The sequence below is a fragment of the Neovison vison genome, chromosome 3 (assembly GCF_020171115.1).
Source record: "Neovison vison isolate M4711 chromosome 3, ASM_NN_V1, whole genome shotgun sequence".
NCBI lineage: Eukaryota > Metazoa > Chordata > Mammalia > Carnivora > Mustelidae > Neogale > Neogale vison.
In genome coordinates this window covers 8,375,991-8,392,027 of record NC_058093.1, presented here as the reverse complement: position 1 = coordinate 8,392,027, position 16,037 = coordinate 8,375,991, and the positions used below count along the sequence as shown (strand labels likewise).

General features: G+C 37.0%; 1 protein-coding gene across 1 annotated transcript in view; it reads left to right on the top strand.

The window, feature by feature from the left end:
• The window catches only part of DNAH7 (dynein axonemal heavy chain 7), a 251,111-nt gene that overhangs the window by 53,489 nt on the left and 181,585 nt on the right, over positions 1 to 16,037 (top strand). Inside the window, exons 13-18 of the mRNA XM_044241200.1 lie at positions 3,512 to 3,784; positions 4,567 to 4,694; positions 7,216 to 7,294; positions 10,651 to 10,875; positions 12,965 to 13,111; positions 14,839 to 15,524. Of these exons, the coding sequence (XP_044097135.1) occupies positions 3,512 to 3,784; positions 4,567 to 4,694; positions 7,216 to 7,294; positions 10,651 to 10,875; positions 12,965 to 13,111; positions 14,839 to 15,524 (1,538 nt within the window). The remainder of the gene's footprint in view (positions 1 to 3,511; positions 3,785 to 4,566; positions 4,695 to 7,215; positions 7,295 to 10,650; positions 10,876 to 12,964; positions 13,112 to 14,838; positions 15,525 to 16,037) is intronic.

Genomic DNA, 16,037 nt, shown 5'->3' with positions numbered 1-16,037 from the left:
TCTTAATCTGAAAATTTTAAGATACACTTACTACCTGTCTGCATATCTTTAAACAATTTCCATTTAGTGTTTCATTGTCTGTGTATATATGTGGAGTCCTCTTGTAATCAGTGACTTGTTTTATTTTATTCAACATTGTGATTGTGAAATTATCCATTGTGAGGATATTTATCTTCATCGTAAAGTTTCTATTTTTTCAATATTTTTATTTTCTAGGAATTCCATTAAGTTGTCACATGGGACTTGTCACTTTTTATTGTCCCCTGTATTTAGTCATATATTCATTTCTCTTTCACTTCTCCATTCACTGATCTGACACTTGCTCATGGTGGTTTATTTCTATGGGTGTTTTTCCTTTATCATTATGTGCTCATACATGTAAGAACTTCATGCAGGGAAGTCCTTAAGGCCTTAATTTAAGGTGGTTCCTCCCGAATTTGCATATTCTCCTCACAGTTACTCTGGAGGTCTCTCCAGACCAACAACCTTTTTTTTTTTTTTTTAATTTAATTTTATTTATTTATTTGACAGAGACACAGCAGGCAGAGAGGCAGGCAGAGAAAGTGGGGGAAGCAGGCTCCCTGTTAAGCAGAGAGCCTGATGCGGGGCTCCATCCCAGGACCCTGAGATCATGACCTGAGCTGAAAGCAGAGGCTTTAAACCACTGAGCCACCCAGGCACCCCCAAAGACCATTTTTAAAATAAAATTCTTGCCAAGGATTTTGTGGACAACACGGGCAGTGTGAATGCTTACCAAGTCTGCATGAGAACAAGCTGGTGGTCACAATCTTAAGGTGACAGTCTTTTTTCTTCTCCACCAAAAAACAAGGTCAAAACAGGATGTTGTTGGTTCCTCATTCAGAGGTTCTGTCACCTTTCAGCATTCTGAAATTTTCTATCACCTTTCGGTATTCTTGGCTTTCTGTGGGGGTAGCCAATGTGACGTTCCTCTCTGCTCAGGCTTGAGGCTTTGTTTCCTAACAGCCATTCTGCTACCCCCTCCCTTGCACGTAGGCCCATCTTGCTAGAGACTCATTAAAACAAAGCTTAGACCACCAGGGATCAGCAGTCTCTAGGGCAGCTGTTCACTTCCGCACATAATTACCTCCCAACTCACGTGTTCCCTCACGTTTAGCCCCTAGACTTTCCCTATTATTTTATTTTGCTTCCTTAGCTATGCATCGAAAAGTTATATTTGGCATTTTTTCCGGCATTCTTATATGTTTTGAACTAGATAGTTATTTTCAGGTTATAGAGTCCTCATATTGTCATAAATAGAAGTCTCTGGAGAAATGTAGTTTACTTTGGCCTTTGTTTAATTTCAGTTCAGCTATTGTATCTTTCTCCGGACATACCCTGTCATTTTTCAATAAGGATCTGAGGGAGTTTATGAAACAGACAAATAGAATGAGTTAATAATTGTTACTAGGCATGCTCAGAGTGGAGAAAAGTAATACCATCATTTGAATGAATATAGTTACTTTGATTTAATGGTTATAAAATATGGCTCTAAGTTTCCTGGCTTCTGAAGTGAGGAGGAATATATGACAAGTTTTAACTGGGATTAAGCAGTTAATTTAAACTGCTCAGGTCTTTTTCCCTGTTATCAGATTTTGAGAGAGAAGTCTTACATTTTACATGGAGTAATGGTTCTGAAATCCTACATATCAGCATCACCTGGTGATATTTTAAAAATACAAATCTACCACCACCATTTCTTGCCCCTAGACATGTGGATTCACAATGATAGCTCGTTCTCAGAAATAGGTTGCCGGAATCATCTAGGGATATTTTGCTAGTAATCAGGTTTGGAAACGATGGAGAAGGTACTTCGAGTAAGATGACTGAACATGATTTTGATGACCTTTGACAGCAATGGCAGAAGTGAGTTGTAGAGGTGTTCTTATCATAATCTTTGATAGAAACTGAAAGTGAAATTAAAATACATTTCTTTCTCCCGGAAGACAAACCTACAAGGGCCCAAGATGCTGTGAATCCAAGCATATCACCATCTCATGATCTATTTTGGTAGACTTTCGAATACTTGAGCTGTCTCATTCAAAATATCATTTCCCTTAACTCTTGATAGGAATTGATTAGAATTCATATCAAAAGTATACTTTCTAATATAGTTCTGATGTACTTGTATCCAATTAGGTTTAGAAAGATAGACCTATAGGCTGAAGACATTAGGCAGGTTGTTAGTACGTTTAAGAAATATTATATAATGAGTATTGATGAGCTTGGCATTAGATCCAATAATTACTTTGTGTACAGTACCCAATATAGATTTCTTTAGCTCAGAGTCCCTGCCCCCTCCGCCCCTGCTGGCCCCGGAAAAGATGGCACCAAGCATCTACTGAGCCCAGGGATGTAGTGGGAATGGTGGTGGTGGGATTCACTAAAGTTCTCAAGAAGGGTCTAATTCTAACCATTATGAGGTCCTAAAATCCCCCTAGTGGGCATAGTGGGCAAATGCATCCTGGATAGCTGAATAAATTACCCAGTTCTCTAAGGAATCCTTTAATAGTATCTAGTGAATGCTCTAGAATATCCACTACTGATCATAATTTTTGTTTGTTAGAGTGAAGAATCCCTTCTTCCAAATGAAAGGTAGAGCAGGTATATTTTTAAGTGTAACTTGGTTCAGGATAATAAACCCTATAGGCACATATCCTTGCCCTCTTATTGGAAAAGAGGAGACAAGTATTGAGATTTGTTTGCTTATTAAAAGTTGTTATCTCATTCATTATTCTAATGGTGATAGCAGAACGCACATTTTGTAACCAGGGATTTTAGTTTCTTCTAGTTGCTATTCACAGAATCAAAGATCAAAGGTCAATGAATGAGTAGACAATTTTTCTTTGTTCTAGACAGATTACTCCTCAAGGTGAAAAAGTACTGTGATCAAAGAATATGATGATATGACACTGAGCTGGCTTACTTTTTTAAAAATAAAGTACAATGCAAGCTCTACCTTTCAGTTGCACAAACACAATGTGGGTTTTGGTGTTTTTATTTTGTGTGTATTTTCAAGTGATAGTTCTTTCATGCATACAGAAAACCCAAAACACAACTAGGTAGACTTGAAGGAAAACAATAAAAGTCTATGAAACTTAGGTGTTCAATATACTATTAGACTGAATCTCTTTCTATAGAGATTAGAAAATAAAAAGGAGGGACACCTGGGTGGCTCAGTCCTTTAAGCATCTGCCTTGGGCTCAGGTCATGATCCCAGGGTCCTGGGATCGAGTCCTGCATCCCGAGTCAAGCTCCCTGCTCGGTGGGCAGTCTGCTGCTTCCTCTCCCTCTTCCTGCTGCTCCTCCTGCTTGTGCTTTCTCGCTTTCTGTCAAATATATAAAATCTTAAAATAAATAAAAAAGACTTTATGAATGTATGTGTGTGTGTACACACACACAAACACACACAGTAAGATTGGCATTTTTACAAAGATAAATGATACAGTTACCTTTATTTTTTTAAATGAATGTTATTTTTCCCTTTGTTTAGGAAAGTAAGTCTAAACCAACAACCTTGAAGCCAGTAATTCTGGATGAAATTGTCGAAGCCCACAAAGAAAAAGTGAAGGACGTGATAAAGAGAGAGAGTGTGGCACCCAAGGAGCACCTCAGACTCTATGACAAGTATGACTTCCTGATCACCAGAAAAGCTGAGCAAGATGCTGATGCTTTCCTTGAAGAGAACCGTAGTTATGAGAAAATAATGCAAGAAATTCGCAAATATCAAAAACTAATAGAGGAGATACAGTACACATCTAGAAAGGTAAAGGGTCCGTTTTGTACAACTGTTCTTTGTAACTAGGATCTTTTCCCAGTTTCATGAGGATATGTTTTTAGATCATACAGTGAAAGAATCAGACCATAACTGTCAACAGGGAAAGTACTTATTGCCTCTCCAGGAACCGAGCATTGTGGGAAACCCAGGATATATAGAAGTAGACAAAACAGTGTTCTTGTCCCCAGAGAGCTGAAAGTCTAGTACTTCAAGTCTGACTTCTGCTTTACATAATTTGTACTTTATATGATTTGTCCTCTCAAAGATTCCAAGAGCTCAGTTTTGTTTTTTGTTTTTTTGCTTTAGTGTTTATAAATCTTTCAGAAAATATGGTAATCACACCAAAATGCGATTACTTCTGTTCCGTAGGAGACTGGTAATTTAAAATTTTTGTTTGTCCTTTTTCGTAGTTTCCAAAATTTCCACCCAAAATACGCATTACTCTTCTGTATGGAGCAGATACAACATCTAAATCCCCCACTGTCTATTTAATAATAACTCAATTCTCCAAAGTTCTTATGTCCATTGTTGTCCTGAGATAGAATTGGCTTCCAAGATAACAAACTCTTGAAGATTTATCCAGAAGATGGTTGTAAAATACAAATGGGAGGTTAGAAAATCCTGCCTACATCATATTAAACACACATGCACACACACACACACCACACACCACACACACACACACACACCAAACAATATTGCGAGAAAGGCAAAATTGTGGGAATCTTTTCTTTTCATGTTCATTAAACTTTTAATACTTCTTGGTGCAGACTATTCGTTTAGGAATGTTTGAAATGCGCTGTGAGGAATTAATCAGAGCTTTGGTGAAACGAGCAGAACTTATTTGCGGAAAACTTATAGCTAAAATGTTCCGAGATCATCAGGAAGTAAATACAAGGTATTTATGTGATACTGGTATTTTTTTTTCAAGGTGTTGTTAGATAGGATCAATTGTCATTCAAATGAAGTTTTAGATTAGAACAGTGTCATCAATGACCCTCCAAGAAGATGATGTCACACTTACTTCTACTTGGCTTTGTCATTTTATGATTATTATTAGTTTTTCACCACAAATGCACCTTCCTGATTGCTTGAAATAAGGCGGTAGTAAGAAGTGTTTGCAGTTTTGTTTTCACAAGTCAGATAGGTGTTCTCTAACATCACTAATGTTATAAGTTTTAAGTTTGTATAATCAATACACAAAATGGATTTTCAAAGTGGATTTACCCAATAGTTTTCCTGGGTCCTAATGGATCCTCAGATTTAGAATTTCACTCACTGGGATTACTCTTCAAGGCTAATAACTTGTTGTCTTAACTAAAAACTTATTTTTTGACTAACCTGGGGAATTTTAGGATAACCGGCTCATGTTAAGTAAACTCACGAAATGCTAAGGTATAAACAGAATGCCTTTGTATGTAGGCAAGATGTAGAACTAGTCTTGAATCAACAACTGGTGTTCGTGTTGCTCTGGGAACCTTTTTTCTGGTATCAGTCACATGGAAGACACCCCCCCCAATCAAAAATTTTGTAATTGTTATGGTATTATAGGAAAAAATAGATCATTAAAAAGAAGATTCGGGCTGTAAAAAAGCCTGAAGGAAGCTTGTATTAAGCACAAGAGTAGGTGCTTATATTCTAAATATGAATATAACTACTGTAATACATAATATATTTAATTTATTATAATAATATAATATATAAGTTATATATAACTATTATAAGCTATAGTCTTAAGGGGAACTAGAAATACAAACCAGGAAATTACCGTAAGGTTCAGTAAATGCTGAATTGAGCCACAGACACAGAATGGAGAAGGACATGATTAATGTCCTTCACAGCAGAGATTGGGCAAGTGGGAAAGATCAGGGCAAGCTACGAGGAAGAAGGTATGTGAATTCATTTTAGGGGATGAGTACTGGGAGTCTACCAGGTGAACAATGTAAATAAAAGAATTCCAGCTAGAAAAAGTAACGTAGAAGGGTGTGAGGCGTGAAAATGGATGGTGGTATTTGAAGAACTCGGACTGATCTGTGTCGCTGGAAAGAGGCAGGAGGGGTGAGGGGTAAGGCTGCGGCAGGACGGGTCCCTGCACAGCCAGTCCTGGAACCAGAATCCCATATTCAACTGTAAAAGCACTTTCCCTCTAAAAGTTCTGGGAGAATAGTGAAAATGGCTTTTACTCGTAGCTCTTCATGCTGCGTTAAATATTTATTTTGATTTCATAGCTATTTTCTCCGTCTCTTAACTGCCCCTTCTGAGGTTATGCTGATTCTGCTTTTCCCCTCTTTCTCCAAACCTTGCCTCTCACCACACACGGGATGTACAAAGGACGTATCAGGAATACTAGAGGACCAGTCAGATACAAGTGCCTCAACTTCTTGCCCCTCTGTGTCTCACCTCAATTCTGCAAGAGCCCTTCATTCCTGTCTCCCCATATTTTTGGGAAAGAGTCTGTCATACCATTCAAAGTTCCCTCTGCCTATGGGCTCAACCCTCTTGGCGCCCATCCTTCTGGAGCTGGTTCTACCAGTTGCCCACGTCCTCTGTATCTCACTAAAAATCGCTCCTCTGCTGCGGATTCTGCCTCTCAAACTTACAACCATCTTCAGAACCCTGTTTCTTCTTCCACACTCCCCCCTTCAACCCAAATTCACAACCATGCTGTTTCTCTCCACCTCCCAGCCGTTCTTCTTCTTCTTCTTCTTCCTTTTTTTTTTTTTTTTAAAGAGAGAGATAGGGTAAGGAAAGGGAGAATCTTAAGCAGGCTCCATGCCCACTGGGGAGCCCGAGGCAGGGCTCAATCAAATGACCTGACATCATGACCAGAGCCAGAATCAAGAGTCAAAGTCTCAACCGCCTGAAACCCGAGGTACCCCATTGCAGTCAGTCTTCTTTAAGAAATTTCTACCTGTTTTATCTGGTCTTTTTTTACCTTTTACCACTTTTTTTTTTTTTTTTAAATCTCACAGTAAGTTCATAATATGGGCTACAACCCAAATAAGTAGGAAATATTTGCATATTACTAGAAGTTTCTGAGCATAGAGGTCCATGTTAACTGTTCACCACAAGTAGAGTTAATCATTCCCTTACTTAATACTACTTTTTTGGTGCTATCTCAACTAAATCTCTGGTAGAGCCCCTATCGTTTATGGCCTTGTTTTCTAGACAGGATTATGAACCGCTTGGAGTCATTATTACATCTTCTACAATTCTCTCTCTCTGTCACTTAGTATTATAGTTGCAAATGTAAGAGATGATCATTAAATGTGTATTGAATGGATAATGGCACAAATTTTTAGATGTCATATAGATAAGATCATCTTACTTTGTTTTTCACATAAGGGCACATTTAGTATATAAGAATATATTTAAGAATAAAACTTAGTTACATAAATTGATTTTGTCTGGTATTTCAGATTGTGTGATGAATTTGAGAAAATAGCAGAAAAAGCTCTTAGCACTCCTCCAAATACAGCAGAACTAATGGAAATGAAGGTATTATTTATAAACTTTATAGTCATATGTGTGTAAGTTAATTGTTTTTCCAGCTGTTATTAGTTAATTATCAACATGATAATACAATAACAAATCACTATGAAAGTTAAAAGAGGCTTAAAATAATGTTTTGTTTTGTTATTCTTAGCTCATGAGTCTACAGTTTGGTGTTCCCCGCTGGCTCTGCTCCCAGTTGGGTCACTCACTCAGTTGGGTCAGCTAGTTCTCAGTTGAATTGACTAGCGAAACGATCTTTGGCAATTTGACTCTGCTCCGCTCGTCTCTTAAATTCCAGCAGGCTTACTGGACGTGTTCTCACGGCATGGTAGAGACACAAAACCACCCCCGGGTGTACAAATGCTTTACAATTGTCTCTGTGCATCACAGTAGTTAACATCTCATTGGCCAAAGCAAGTCACATGGCCACAGCATGAGAAGATACCACAGGGTATGGCTATTGGGAGAGGTGAAATATCGGAGCTGTTTGTGTACTGTCTACCAATATTTTTGGGAACAATATTAATACTTACTACCATGCTAATAGCATGAGCCAGGACTGTCTTGGGCAACCTGAGATATGCGGCCATTCTTAATTTTTTTAATCAAATATTTAATCTTTAATAATTTGTTTTTATAGGCTATTTTGGTTATACATTAAAAGTTTCTGTGGTAATTTGCCGAAATAAGTTTTGAGCATAGGATTTATGCTACTAAAAATATTAGGTAAGTCTCACTTTAGTCATTTTTGGTGTTCCTTCTGTGTTAGAAATCTGCCAGTGGTAAGTAAAACAGTATAAAACAACTAGCTAATCACAATTTTATTTTACTCCTTTTTCATTCTTATAACAACAAGCTTTTATAGGACTTACCCCATTTCCTACCCAGCATTCCCAAGATCTAAAATAGAATCTTTTCCTTTTAGATTGTAAGATAGGGAAGCAAACCCAGCAAAATACGTAAAATCATTCAAAACTTTGTATAGGCAAGAAATTACAAAAGAAGTGTAAGTGCTTATGTACATTCTTTAAATTAGTCAACTTTCAAAGAAAAGTTTTTAAATCATTAGAACTGACTTTACATATCAGCATTTAACTAAAAGAAATCTGTTTTCTTTAAAGTCTTTGTACTTGCATTGGTGTTAGCACGTGAATGCGTATGTATGTGTATTTGATACACACACCTGTATATGACCACTTTTAGATTTTTATATTTTATATTAGTTGTTGTAGGATGTCAAGTGGCACTCTGATCCTGGACGATTATAAAGTAGTTGGAGAATTCCATAACTGTATATGCCTGTGGAAAAAATAATGCTGAGTAAGAAGAGTGTCATTTATTTACCCTCCTAGCCATCACTGGAAATATTTACAAATTTGGAATTATTTAGTGTGAATTTCTATTGTTCATAACAATCTGTAACAGAATTAGCAAATAGGATTCATTAACTGATATTTAAAATATTTCTGCATCTTAAAAAAGTTCAGTCACACAATAGTAAAATAACTTCTCAGTTTATGCAGTACTGAAATCAGTCATTATCAGTTGGGGAAATAAAAATCCATTCATTTGAATACACAGAAATCTGATTAATCACATTATAAAAGTATATTTTCAGTTAGACATTTATTTACTTGTGGAAACCATCATGGTTCCCATCTTATTTGTTTGGATTTGTAACATAATATTTGGTCTTGTTAGAATGATATATTAATGAAGGACTTTTAGACAGTGTTTTTTTTTCTTTTTAATTAAAGAAGTAAAATTTTAAATAATCTGGGATTTTACAAAGTAGAAAGCAGAAGCAGAAGTTCGTCTTTTCCCATAATTCCTTTCTTTAGAGTAATGATTTTTTTAGTGTGAATTCTGCTCTTTCCAAACATATATACAGTATTAAGTCTAAATAACACTAGAGAGAGAGAAGAGAGAAAGACAGAAAAATGAAGATTAAATAGACTTTTAAAAACATGAGAAAAAGAAGCCTTTACTTCATAGATAGGGAGGTTAGATATAGACAAGGGAGCTGGATATAAGTAGTTACAGGTAATTGCCAGTCTTCTCATTTTTCAATGGGGAAGCAGGTTTCCTTCAACATTTATATTATTCAGATATATAAGTTAACATGTGTCAAAAGAGCTTTGAGAGAGCTCTATGTGTATGTGCACATATATGTGCGTACACATCCGCGTGTGCTCATGCACACACTCACACATACACACCCCCTGTATTCACCACCACTTCCCACAGATTTGCTTTTGCAAAAACAAAATCATTACTCTGCTGCAAGTTCCTTTCTTCACAACAATGTATCTTCTTTGTATTTCTCCTAGGTAACAAGGAACCTTAGTTTTTTCCAATATCAGTAGCTAATTACTCTAATATGATTTATTAAATGATCTGTCAGTTGACCTCTAATTTTAAATGCATCTTTTCAACACTCAATTTCCACATGTACATGGATCTAGTTCTGACTTCTGTTCTTCTTCCTCCTCTATTCCTGGGACAGAACAAGAACTGTTTAAATAACTGTATCTGTATGTATTATATTTTCATATTTGGCTACTCGCTCTCATTTTTTTTCATGATTATCTTTGCTACTCAAGTATTTATGATTTCAGAGACTGTCAGAATTATGACAAAAATTGTTTTTTAAATTGCCAATGCAATTTTGATTGAAATTGCTTTGGTTTTATACTTACTAGAGGAGAATTTACATCTCGAGGATGTTACATCTTAACCTACGTTTTCAAATTTATTCAGAACTTTTAAAATGTCCCTCAATAAAGTATTATCATTGTCCTCATACAGATTTAGCACAGTTCTTGTTATATTTGCCTATAGCTCTCTTTTAGATTTTGTAATTAAGAAAAGTGTAGCCCTGGTGTCCGCTGCAAGTCTGCGATCTGACGTTTGTTACGGTGGCGATTCAACTAATACTTGTTCCCCCAGCAAGTCTCTGAGAGCAAAGCCATGGTCTGTTGGTTGTCACATTGAATTGCCAGCACCTGGCGGCAGGCACTGGAGGGGGACACTAGGAGGGGCCCCAATATGCGACCGTGAAAGAATAGGCGATATTACCCTGCTTCATCTTTCCCAGAAACCCATAACACTCTCTGGTTTTCCAGTGCTTCTTAAGTGTTGTTTAGTATTTTCTGTTTTTTTCCCACTGCTTTTGTGTAGAGGTGCTTGGGAATGATGACAGGAAAACTGTGCTGCAGTCTTCTATCTTGAACTGCAAAGTCTACATTTTCAACAAATCTGTGCATATTCATGCTTCTTTATACATAGCGTTTCCACAGCCTATGTTTTGACTTAAGCTGTTCCTTAAAATGCCTTCTGCAACTTTTGTCTTCCCGCAGGCTTATATTCAGAAAGTAGAGACAACCGACATGGTCGAACTGGGCCAGAGACTGGTGGATTCTAAAAACTGCCTCGCCTTCCTCATTGAGTGCACAAACTTTTCTCCAGCAGACATTAGGCTCAATAATAATGTGTTTCAGTGGTATGGAAGAATGGATGAAATTTTTGATGAACATAGGAAAATCATTAAAGAGAAAACAGAACAATATCAAGAAGGCCTTAAGGTTGGTATCACAGACATTTTAAATTATTTTCATTTTCTGGAAATGCTTTAAGTTTCAACTTACGTGGCATCATCAGCTCTGTTTCACAGGTCAGATATTTAAGCTTTCTCATGCCATCAATTTTAGAGGAAGATGGCATCTGTACTGGCTCCATATGTTATCATTTCTTGACTTTTCAAGGGTGAAAAATCCTAGTATACTGCCCTCAAGTGACCATTAATAAAAATAGTGTTTATCTTACACAGTTTATAGTACTTTTTTGAGTTGCTTTCCGTATTTAACATCAAAGCTCTCTCAGCGAAGTGTGCCTTCACACACACTGAATCACCTAAGGCTTGTGCCCAGAGTCCTCACTCGAACATTCAGTAACGCTCACCTTCTCTGGTGTCCTACATAGAAGACGGTTTGTGTTTTTTCCCCCGTCTACTTGTCCCGTCTCATCGTCTACCTCCTCCACTCCTCATTCTTGACTTTTAGCTCACCCTGAGCAACTTTTAGATCCTTGGCCCGCGACACCTCTCCTCTCTCGCACACATTCCGTCCATTGGCCAGTGAGCGCACCCCTGGCCCACTCATGGGATTCTCACGCACGCCAGTGAGTCTCAGAATGCCTCTCGCCAGACCCCAGTTCTGCTGCTTCTCCGCTTCCATTACACTGTGACGCATCTCCGAGGACTAACGACCCGATCATGATGTTGTGCTTGTCAGGTGCGCCTCCCCCATGGACGGTCAGCCCTTTGATAGAGGCTGTTTCCTTGTTCCTTTTCTCCCTTTATACCCATGGCCAGTGAGGTTCCCGACACGCGGGAACAGTGGGAGCACTCCAGGGCTGTGTCTGGATAAATGATTTCATATATTCAGTTTCACCGTATAAATGAAGAAGTTGAGGTTCCCACAGTGAGGACACTTGTGCCAGGTCAGCCAGGAGAGATGTCCCTTATAGCAAATCACGTTATGGCAAATGTGGTTAATTGACAGAACATGCTGGAAGACTAATTCACAGGCTTAACCAAAAACTTTTATTTTTAACAGTAGTTGGTGTTTCTGTTATGCATTTAGGTCATTTCAGGTTTTTTTTAAAACCTGTAGCAAACATCATGAATCACAAATATTAGACACGGAAGTTATAACAGATTCTTAGCAAACTGTTAGATGGCCCAGAATTATCTATACTTTACTGTAAAGTATGTTATTCTACAAACTTCCTATAATGTTGAGGAATTTCATCTTCTCATTTTCCTTCCCCCACTGGACCAGAACTATAAAATTTCCATGAACTAAAGAAGATACAAATCAGCCTAGATAATCCATAAAATAGAAAATCCATTTTTAAAAAACTCAGATTTGACTTTTGAATATTTTATTAAGAGCTCTATTTTTGGAGCCATCTAACTTAGAGTGCCTTACCAATGACAATTTTGTAATGAGCTTTTCTCATTAAAAACAAAAACAAAAACAAAAACCACACACCTGTTTTATGTTGGAAAGTTAGAGTTTTTAGATTTTAAAATCCAGATATATTTGTCTTGCACATTTCCTGTGAAGAGAGTACATAGGACAAGAAAAATAACCTTGGAGTATTTTGTTTTAGCAACCAAAAATTGAAAAGATACTGAATATCAGAACACGATTAAAGAAAATCTGGGTTTTTTTCCAGTTGTTTGTAAAAATGCCACAGATCTTGTTATAGCCCTTAAAAAACTGGAGCTTTCTTTTAGCCTCATACTTGATTATTATAAATTTTAAAAAATTCTTATAAATCATTTGTCAGCACACATTCTTTAGCATATTAAAGAATAATACCGTTGTTTAATCCATTCTTATTTTACTGGTTAGAATATCTTAGATTGATAAAACAAAGTTAACTTTAATTCCTGAATTATAGGAAGCTTAATTCATTACTTTTAAATCCTGACTCTTAAAAATGCTGCATGTTTTAGATCCTTGTTCTCTTCAAGATGATTCCTCTCTTTTTGCCTGTGACAAAAGAGAATAAATTCTGATAATCATTACAAATACTTGAACTTTCTTGCAATGCCTAGGGGTTTTACCTTTAAAAAATCCTAACAACAAATATTGTTTGTACTAGTTACGGTGTGAACGGTTTGTGGAGGAATTGGAGAGTTATGCTAAACAGGCAGAAGAATTTTACTCCTTTGGAGACCTTCAGGATGTACAGCGATACCTGAAAAAGGCTCAAACACTGAATGGAAAGTTGGACTTAGCAGCAGACAAGGTATAATTCCAACATTTTTAAGAGGATGAATTAGTTCAAAAGAAAGAGCTTTGCGTTTGTATTGTACATTCACCTTTTAAAAATAGATTCAAATGAAAGTTCAAGTACTTTGAGTGAATAATATAAATGGTGCAAATATCATTATGCTCTACACCTATAACTAATATAACTTGGTACGTTAACTCGAATTAAACATTTTTGGAAATAATAAATGGTAAAAATAGATCTTCTAGACATGCTTCGAGGAGAAGCAGCCTTGCTGCTTTCTTTTGGTAGTTATCTCGGTGGCCTTTGCCTTTTATTTGAAAGATAGAGTGATATTTCCAACTGCTTATTTTTTATTTTGCATCATTTAATCATTTATATCATGTGCTAGCACCTGCTTCCTCATTATAGTGTGCCCATCTTCATAGAAGGTGGTATAGATTTGGTGACTGCGTTTTGAAATTATGCCCATTATCTTCTCCCGTTGAGCCACTTTTCCCCTGATATTGCTATGTCAGAACTCGGCTTTCTCATTAGAAGAAGCTGGAGGTGGAAAAGCCATACCCTTTGCCGAAGGAGATGTTTGAGGTTTTTAACTGCATTTTTTAATAAAAAGGGGAAATATGAAAACAGACCATATTATGATGCTTTCCCATTTTTCTTATATTGAAGGATTTTGGTATCTTATTAGTTCAGATAACTAAATAGTTTATAATAGTCACAGAAGACTGAACACATGTAGAGAAAACAGAAGCTGTAGATTTTAGAATTCTGTGGCCACTGAAATTTTGGGTAGCCTGCATAGTTTATATACCTAATTCACACTTTTCAAATCTATAGATTTCTCCTTTAAACCATCCACAGTTTCACAAACTTCACTACTAAACAAAGAGGAAATTAATGCTTTCTTTGCCTCTTTTTTTTTAAGATTGTATTTATTGGAGAGAGAGTGAGCATGAGTGAGGGCGGGACAATGGGGGAGGAGAGCAGAGAGAGAGGGAGAAGTTGAGGCCCACTGAGCAGCGAACCTGACGCAGGGCTCCATCCCAGGACCCTGAGATCATGGCCTGAGTGGAAGGCAGAGGCTTTAACCCACTGAGCCCCCCAGGCGCCCCTTCTTTGCTTCTTCTTATCCCACACATGTCTTCAAGACCAGCTCTGGTTGTATCTTCTCTACATAAGCATCTATTCACCATGATCTCCTGCCTCGGAGTGACAGCATTTTTAGTATATACTATTCATGTATATTAAAGAGATACTACTCTAAGACATCTCTTCTATGGCCTCATATTATTGTCGAACCATTGTAATTTCACTTTCTACATATGCATGTCTATTTCCTGATATATACCACTTCCTTAGTGTTGGCATTTTGCAATATACTACTTTTTCCCTCTGTTTTCCACAGTACCTGATACAATGCTGTGTGTATTAAAAGTACTTAAGTTCTAGTCAATTAATAAATCATGGTATAACTTCAATATATCTGGATGGATAGAGACTTCTTTAAATATACATCATTACTATTTTAACTAACTTGACCAGATACTATTCTCTGGAAAATGTTATAAAAAAGAAATAGGATAGATTACTTCTCAGTAATTCTCGATTATGGCCTAATTTCAGTTTTACTTTGGGGCTTATTGAGAGCTTGGGGCCACTTCTGATAAAAATATTTTCAAAAAATTAATTTTGAGTATCATTCACTTCTAGAATAACATACCTTATACCTGTCATTCCAGATTGAGCAATTTAATGCTGAAGAAGAGGCATTTGGTTGGCTACCGTCAATATACCCTCAACGTAAAAAAATCCAAGATGGGCTGAACCCTTACCTCCGTCTCTATGAAACTGCTGTGGAATTTAGCAACAAATACCGAGGATGGACTGAAGGACCGTATCATAAGGTGAATCCCGACCAAGTAGAAATAGATGTTGGAAATTACTGGAGAGGACTGTATAAGCTGGAAAAAACCTTCCATGATTCTCCAAATGCATTGGCAATGACAAAAAAAGTAAGAGCAAAGGTAGAAGATTTCAAGCAGCACATTCCTCTGATTCAAGTGATCTGTAATCCTGGCTTGCGCCCCCGGCACTGGGAGGCCATGTCCAGCATTGTTGGCTTCCCACTGCAGCCGGCAGACGACTCCACTGTCTTCACTTTTTTAGACATGGATTTGGAACCGTATCTGGATAGGTTTGAAGGGATTAGTGAAGCAGCTAGCAAAGAGTATTCTCTTGAAAAGGCCATGGACAAGATGACTAACGAGTGGGACACAATGGAATTTGTGATTCTTCCTTATAGAGAAAGCGGGACATTTATTTTGTCATCGGTTGATGAAATCCAGATGTTGCTGGACGACCACATTATTAAAACACAAACTATGCGAGGCTCTCCTTTCATTAAGCCTTATGAAAAACAAATAAGGTAAAGTAATATTTACATGACAATGTTTAGGTTGGGTTACCATAATCGTCACTTATCGGTAATATACAGTTCTTTTTGCAAATTGATTCTGCCCTTCATACTTAATATTTTTTTTTCATACTTAATATTTTAAATAGTTGATTGGAAGGAATGATAACCTTTTTTGCATTTAGAATAGTACTTACTCCTTTGCTATTACCAAGGTAGTGGACAATAGGCCTCTGGATATTCACTTTTATTGTGTCCAGTCTGATCTTATACATTGAGCTCAAAAATAATTTCACATCTCTACACATAGTTCATAGGACATCTAAACCATGACACTGAAGATAATGTCATTTTCCAAATACACTAATTAGGTTATTGTAGATTATTCTTGAACGCTTATTGTAATTTTCACTTCTGCGGTAAGTGCAGAAGTATGAATGCTGTGACAACAGCCTGGGGTTTCAGGCATCGGACACAGATGTTTCAATTAAATCTTTATCCTGTCTGTTTCTTTCAATTTTTGTG